General features: G+C 51.4%; 1 protein-coding gene across 1 annotated transcript in view; it reads left to right on the forward strand.

Moving 5' to 3' along the window:
* Positions 1 to 222, forward strand: part of LOC124228157 (maestro heat-like repeat family member 5) — a 65,958-nt gene extending 65,736 nt beyond the window's left edge. Inside the window, exon 30 of the mRNA XM_046642493.1 lies at positions 122 to 222. Coding sequence (XP_046498449.1) covers positions 122 to 222 — 101 coding nt within the window. The remainder of the gene's footprint in view (positions 1 to 121) is intronic.
* The last annotated feature ends 7,868 nt before the right edge of the window (positions 223 to 8,090 follow it).

Here is an 8,090-nt window from a genome sequence, read left to right on the forward strand (position 1 = left end):
CCCCACCCCTCCCCCGCCCCGCCCCGCCCCGCCCCGCCCCGCCCCGCTCCTGTCTGGCCCTGGCCTGGCCTGGCCTGGCCTGGAGTGGCCTGCAATCACTCCCTCTGGGTCTCTGCTGCAGGCTTCGAGTTGCTCAAGCAGGACCGGGACTCCACGAGCCGCAGATTCTACCGCAGTTTCTTGGATGATGTCATTGAATTGTCCCAGTATGTGACCTACTGAGCCCAGGCTCCCACAGCCGTGCTGTTTGTGTTGTCGTGGTTGTTGTTACATTATGTTGTGTAGTTCTTTCTCTAATAAATGTGACGGAGTTCCCTCTGGCCTCCCTGGGCTATCCGCACCCCGCTGCCACCTCCTCAGCGAGCCCCGGCAGCCTCCCCGACAGCCTCCCCTCCAGACCCAGAAGGTAACTGGCTGTGGGGCCTGAGGGCCCTGCTGGGTGTTTCCTGTGGTGGACATGAGCCGAAAGCTCGCCCTCTGGCCCTGGGCCCAGGGCATCTGGGATCATCCTTGACACCCCTCCCTGCCCCTCCCAGGCCGTACCAGATCCTGTCATCCTTCCTCCCAGGGTCTAGAATCTTCCCACTTTCTCAACGCACAGCCCACCCCACACCTGTCCTGCCCTCAGGGGCATGTTTAAATCTGGACCGTGGCCCTGAGACCCTCCGGGGTCTTGTCCCCACCGTCCTCTGCCTTCCCACCCGCCCAGCTCACTCTCGCTGATGCCCAGCTGGGCGAGGCCCAGGCCTTTCTGGCACGGACATCACCACCTCCTCTGCGAAGTCTGCCCTCCTACCCCAGGCCTCGGTGAGGGGCCCTCAGCTGTGCCCCACAGCCCCTTGTTCCCTGCGGCTGTTCTGGTGGGTGGCATCTGCAGCTGCTCAGGAAGTTGCGGGCATGTGGGGATCACTCGGTGCGTGTGAATCAAGCGAACGCTCAAGACAATGCTTGGATGCGATTCTCATCCCCAGGAGGCACCTCAGGCCCTCGAGAGCGAGGCGCAGACGCACCCCGACAGCTGCCCAGGGAGTGTGTGCTGGGCCACGTCAGAGCCCCGAAGTCGCCCTGCAGCGTCCACCTCCAGCCAGGGCACGGGATGGGGGGCTTCATGGAGAAGGGCGTGCTGGAGCCCAGCCTGGCGGATGTGCACAGCTAGTGGGTCAGGAGGGGCCGCGGGCCTGTCCGGGCGGAAGGTGCCGACGAGCAAAGGCGGGAGGCCTGCGCCGCAGCCAGCAGCTGACGCATGGGGGCCCGAGAGGGCCAGCGGAGGGAGAGACAGCTGGAAGGGCAGGCCGGGAAACTGAGACCACCCGCCTGGGGGTCTGGACCTCCATCTGCTGAAGCCTTGGGGCCAGCAGGGGAGCCGGTCAGGAGAGGAGCCCGCGCCATCCTCCATGGTCCTTCCCAGCAGGCAGAGGGCCGGAGCTCTTCTCCTAACTGTGCCCGGGCCCCTGCCCTCCAAGCCTGCCTGCGAGAAGGTGGCGCTGAGGGGCAAGGGCAGGAGGGCGGGGGGGGGGCGGGGAGTCTGAGCAGCTGGGGGTGGAAACCCAGTGCATCTGCCCCACTGGAGAAGCCAAGGGCAGCAGGTGTGGGCCTGGCGGGGGGCAGTCTGAGCTGTGGCAAGGGGTCCACGGCAACAGTGCAGCCAGGGCCCAGGGAGGAGGAGCAGGCGGGCACAGCATTTTGAGGAATTCGTACTCTTCACGGTTGATGGAGGAGGGCGTCTCAGTGAAGGACGCTTAGGAGGGAGGAGGAAATGGGTGGGCGCGGGCGTGATTGGAGTTACCGGAGCCAAGGACAGAGCGAGCTGTCAGGAGGAAGCGGTGGTCGGCACTGGGGGCGCACCCCAGGTTGGGGATGAGGAAGGTGAAAAGAGATCAGTGTCTTTCTCGAGAGACTTCGGGGGTCGGCAGGTGGGAACAGAAGCCGGAACGGAAATTTCCAACCTCTGCAGCGTGCGGACAAGATGCTCCACAGACGCCTCCCACTAAGAGACAGCTAGATCTTGGAGAAGTTACAATAAGTGTACTTTGTAATGTATTGCTGGCTCTGAAAAACAGTAGGGGAAATCTCTAAAGGCTTAAAAACAAAAAACAAAAAAGAAATTGAAGAGCCCAAAACTGAGCTGACAATCAGATGGTGAGCGGAGAGCTACTGAAGGATGCAGGGTACCCCCGGGGCTATTGCTGGAGTGCGGGCTGGGAGACAGGGAGGGGTGGGTGGGGAGAGCTGAACCGGAGGTGGCCCTCAGCTGGACTCCAGAAGCAGCTGCAGGCCAGTGGCTGCCACCGATTCCTGGAGGAAGGCGTCCCCACACAGGCCCTCAGCACGTGGACAGGACAAAGGTTTGCAGACACAAGGAGAGAGGCCCCAGGTGAGAGTCAGCAGCCGGCTCAACAGCCTTAGGCTCCCGGGAACTAACAAACACAGCACACAAATGATCACATGTGAAACATCTAAAGAGGCGAAAGACAGACCCGGAAAATGAGCAAGGGTGAGCAATGATCAAAGATGACCCAGGAGACATGAAAAAGCATCAGAACTTTTCGATAGGAAAACTACATCCTTATATTTAAATCCGAGCTGCTAAAAGTGGTAGCGTATTAAACATAGCTGAAGAAAGACTTAATGAGCTAAAAGCTAGATAGGAAATTACCAGAAATTCTCCAGAATTGATGGAAGAAATGAATCCACAGTTATAGGAAGCACAACACATATCAAACAAGATGAAGACGCAGAAACCCACAAGGAGACGTGTGTGCAGAACACAAAAGAAAGAAATCTTGAAAACAGGAGAAGAGGGGGCCGGCCGCGGGGCCCAGTGGGTAAGTCCGCACGCTCTGCTTCCGTGGCCCAGGGTTTCGCTGGTTCGGATCCTGGGCACAGACATGGCACCGCTCATTAAGCCATGCTGAGGCGACATCCCACATGCCACAACTAGAAGGACCCACAACTAAAAATATGCAACTATGTACCAGGGGACTTTGGGAGAAAAAGGAAAAATAAAATCTTTAAAAAAAAAAAAGAAAGAAAATAGGAGAAGAGACTCCACCGAGGGCTGGCATTGGCTGGCATTACACCAACAGCAACAAGGGAAAGCAGCAGAGAGGGGAACGGGGTTTGGAACCGTCCACCTGGAACCGTAAAGCCAGCACGACCAGCCTGCTGGCAGGAGGTGGAACATCGGAGGCGGCTCCCGGTGCAGGCTGCTGTCTCCCTGCCCCAGGCAGCCTGGAGGAACCAGAGAAGAGGACCAGGCGCCGGGAACAGCACAGATGAACCAAGAGCTGTGTCAGCATCTTATCTGGCAAAGCGGAACCCAACACACTGGAACCGCTCCAGTGGACACATGGACATGGTACTAGCGAAAGGAGCGACAGGCAAAGCATTGATCACGAACACTGAGTACCCCAGCAGCCTCAAATCCACCAAGCAACAACTGATAGAATCACACCCAATTTTAAGACATGCTGTAAAGTCAGGGTAGTGAATTTGGAAAGCAGTAACAGCAAAATAAAGAAATACGATAAAACAAGAGTGTGTTTTGGCTTAAGAACAGACCAGCAGAGCCAGGTCTGGTGGCCGAGTGGTTAAACTCAGCGCACTCTGCTTCTGCAGCCCCGATTCAGTTCCTGGGCGCGGAACCACACCACCTGTCTGTCATTGGCCATGCTGTGGCAGCAGCTCACACAGAAGAACCAGAAGGACTTACAGCTCGAATATACGGCCAGGTACTGGGGCTTTGGGGAGGAAAACAAAAACAAAAGCAAAAAGACAGCTCAGGGACAAATCCTTGTTCACACTTAGGGGAACTCGATAGTGGGAAAGATGGGAGAACAAATCCACAGAGCAGGGATGAACTATTTCAGGGCCCGTGTTGGGTATCAGCTCTATGGAGAAACCCTAAGCTGGCTCCCTGCCCAATGCCACACAGAAGTTGGCTCCAGAACTAAATGTGCAAGGAAAAGTGTTAATGTTAGTCGAATAAAATGCAGAATATCCATATGACCTATGGATAGTGAGGGGCCTTACAAACAGACTCAGAAGCACAAACCACAAAGCAGAAATTGGTGTATTTGATTACATCCAAATGAAAATGGGGGCCAGCCCCGTGGCCGAGTGGTTGAAGTTCTGCGTGCTCCACTTTGGTGGGCCGGGTTCACGGGTTCAGATCCTGGGCGCGGACCTGCTCCACTCATCAGCCATGCTGTGGAGGCATCCCACACACAACGTGGAGGAAGATTGGTGCAGATGTCAACTCAGGGCTAATTTTCTCCAAGCAAATAAAAACAAAAAGGAGGAGTGTTGGCAATGGCAATGGATGTTAGCTCAGGGCGAATCTTCCTCACCAAAAAAAAAAACGAAGAAAAGAAAATGAAAAACACAATTCTACGGCTGAAGAAAAAGAGAAGGCAACCCACAACAACGCAGAACCAAAATTCTGGACGGTATCACCATAACAGGATTTCCATTTAATGAAGGACATTGTGGATAAAGAGAAAAGACATGTAAAAGCATGAAGAAGTTTGCAGCAGCTAAAGCCATTGTTTAGAATAGACTTTCAGTGGCCAAAAGCATTACCTAGAATAGACAAATGGTTCCTGCAAACCATTTGCAAAATCAGGACGAGGCCGCAATCTCACAGAAAAACAGGTCCGGACAACGAGCAGGCAGTTCACAGGAGAGGGGCCTCCCAAGCTAACTGGTATGTGGAAAGATGCAGAAACTCATTAGTAATCCAAGAAAGGCACATTCCACAAAATGATACATCCCTTTGTGCCTTTTTGACTGACAAAAATTAGAAAGTGTGTTGGTGAGAACGTGTGTCTGTGAGAGCCCTGGTGCATTCCGGGAGAGAGATGCTGCTGGGGCGCTGCGGAGGGCGGTCTTACCCCACCGGGCCAAATTAGGACACACACATCTGGTAAGCCAGCAGTTCCACTCCTAAGTTTAGGAAACGGAGAATTCCCATGCTGGTCCCGAAGGGCCCCGTGGGAGGCTGCGCGCTCTAGCAGCTTGTGTGGCAGGGAGTTTGGAGGTGGACAGAGAGAATACAGGAATGCATGCCGGGAGAACTGGGAAACAGAAGAAACAATGCCCTGGACCCAGTTCCGGCTCTGGGCAATGCCACACGGCCTCCCTGGGGAATGCAACCACAGTTCCTGGACGATGTGCACAGACCAGCTCCCGAGGACTTGGAACAGCACGGACCAGTAGGGGGTTGTGGAACTCAAAGTACTACTGAATTGGTGGTGAAGTTTCTGAGTTTTTTCGTGGTATTTCCTGGCCTGGGTTCAAAGCCAACCCACAGCCTGAATGTTCCTCAGGAGCAGGCAGAAGGAGCGTCAGGAGAAACCCTCCATTTCTGGTCCAAGAGCTGGAAACGGGCTCCTGCATGACGCGGGGAGGGGGCATTCCCTCGTTTTTTGTCTCCTGTTCACTGCCACGGTCCCCAGCAGATCTGCACGGGAGAAGGTGGCAGTGGCGGTGCCGGCGGGACAGGCGCCTCAAACCCACACAGGAGTGTGGGGAGGGAACCCCCGCTGCTTCTTTGTTTTTCTCTCTCGATTGTCTTGGCACTTGGCCTGGGAGACAGAACCAGCAGAGAGGGACGCTCAAGTCCCAACTTTCTACCCAGAAGGCCAGATCTGGGATCCCCTGAGAACCACAAAGCATCGGGAAATCACCAGAGGAACGCATTTGGAAAACAACCACACGAAGCTGTGTGTGCCCCCCGGGCTCACCCTGCCCTCGGCATGCTTGCAGCTGACCCTGACCAGCACACATAAGCTTTCAGAGTGGAGTGAAGGGGTACACCGCCGCCCCCCATGACCCAGACCAGCTGCTGGGGGTGCACACACAAGACAGATCTGAGTAACACTGGAAAAGCTTTTAAAACTGACCTACCGTTAGAACCACATTCACAGAAGGTGGAAGTGGCGGCGTGAACCTAACTTAGCTGATTGCCTGCAAAAACAAACCCCCAAATCAACATCCTTCAAAGAATTTAAACAGGACCCAGAGTCACACAACCAAATATTGACAATGTCCAGCATGCAGTCCAAAATTACTTGGTGCAGGGAAAACCAGGAAAATCTCAATTGCAAGGGAAAGGCATTCAACAGATACCAGCTAAGAGATGACACGGATGTTGAAATATCAAAGACTGTACCACAAATACTGTCGCTGCGCTCTCAGAAGTGTTGCAATGAGTGGAAAGCTAGACCATCTCAACAGAGAACTAGGAGACAGAAAGAGAACAGAATGTGAAGACAGTGTGGTAGTGGTGAAAGAAGACACAAATTGGTCATAGAACAGAATAGAGAGCCCAGAAATAGACCCAATTATACTCAACTGATCTTTGACAAATGAGAAAAGACAATTCAGTGAAGAAATGATAGTCTTTTCGACAAATGGAGCTGGGGACATCCAGATGCAAAAAAAAAAAAACAACAAAAAGAAAATTCATCCAGATGTGGTCCTTACACCATCCACAAAAATGAACTCAAATGAACCTTAGAGCTCAATGTAAATTTGTAAAACTTCTAGAAGATAACATAGGAGAAAATCTGGGTGACCTTGGATATGAGAAATGAGTTTTGAGATAAAACACCAAAAGCATTGTTTGTGAAAGAAAATATGGATGTTAGATTTCTTTAAAGTTAAAGACTTTTGCTCTGCAGGAGACACTGCTATACAACGAGAAGACCAGCCCCGGACCATGAGAAATGCTTGCAAGACACACATGTGATAAGGGACTGTCATCCATCATGTACAAAGAAGTCCTAAGACCCCACAATCAGGAAACACCCAGTTCTGCATCTGGCTTGCTGTGGAGGCCACGGGAGTTCACTCCAGAGCTGCACCACCTGATGGTGGAGGTGGCCACGCAAGTGTAGACATTGTCAAAACTCATCGAACGCTTAGAAAGGGCGGATCTTCTTATACACCTTGCAGGGGAGCAGGATTTGCCGTCTCAAGATCCGTCTCTTTGGCATGAGGATTATTTTGGGCTGGTTATTTTTAAAAAACTGCAGACATGAGAGAAGCTCTGAAAAACCAAGAAGTTATCCTTTGTAAGAGATATTTCCATTTGCCAGGGAAATCTCCATCTGTAAAGGTGTCTCCCTCTCTGCACCAGGAAGAGGGGGACAACCTTATCTCTAGAAACTCTTGTCCATGTGGAAGGCCGAGAACTCAGATCTGCACAATAACCTTCTTCTTGTTCACTGTGCCTTTTCTGGTAACCTCCTGTAACTGACTCCCCCCACCCCCAACGTCCTCCTTTGTCTTTAGCAGAAGATGGTAACCTCGGCCATTCTGGTGAGTTACTCAGCTTTCCTGGGTTCCTCCCACGTATACATGATAAAAGCTCTGTTTGATTTTCTCCTGTTATTCTGTCTCATGTCAATTTAATTCTTAGACCCGTGAGAAGGACCCAGAGGACAGAAGGATGTCTTCCTCCCCTACAACTTCAACGAAGCTGAGTAAAAAATGTGAAGTTCAGGTAGGCACGGGGGTGTTAATTACTCCGCACCGGGAACGTCATTGTGTAGAGCTCCATGTAATCTGCGATACAGGTTTGGAAGGTTTTTTTTTTATTAAAATAAATCATGTCAAGGAAAAAAAAAAAGAAATAACAGATCCGATGCACACATTGCAACCCAGATGGATCTTTTAAAAAAAAGATCTTAGTGGAAAAAAGTAAAAAACAGAATGAGATATGTAACAATATAATTTAAATAAATTAGAATATATGTACTTTGATAATTGTACCATGGTTATGCAAGCTGTTATTGTTTGTGGGAGCTTGTGAAGGGTCCAGGAAACCTCTCTATACCGTCTTTTCGACTCTTGTGTATGCCTAAAATTATTTCGAAATACAAAGTTGAACAAAAAAATACATTGTTTTTTCTAAGAGCAGTTGCAAACAAAAAGATACATTAAATTAAATTAGAATAATTTAGAATAGTTGCTTCTAGGTTGGTAGGAGGATTATGGGGATAAAAAGAATAAATAAACAAATAAAAATGAGGCTTGCATGGGCCAGTGGTGATAATTCGCTGCGAGCTGAGTACGAGTAACACAAT

Source organism: Equus quagga, chromosome 16, assembly GCF_021613505.1.
Source record: "Equus quagga isolate Etosha38 chromosome 16, UCLA_HA_Equagga_1.0, whole genome shotgun sequence".
NCBI lineage: Eukaryota > Metazoa > Chordata > Mammalia > Perissodactyla > Equidae > Equus > Equus quagga.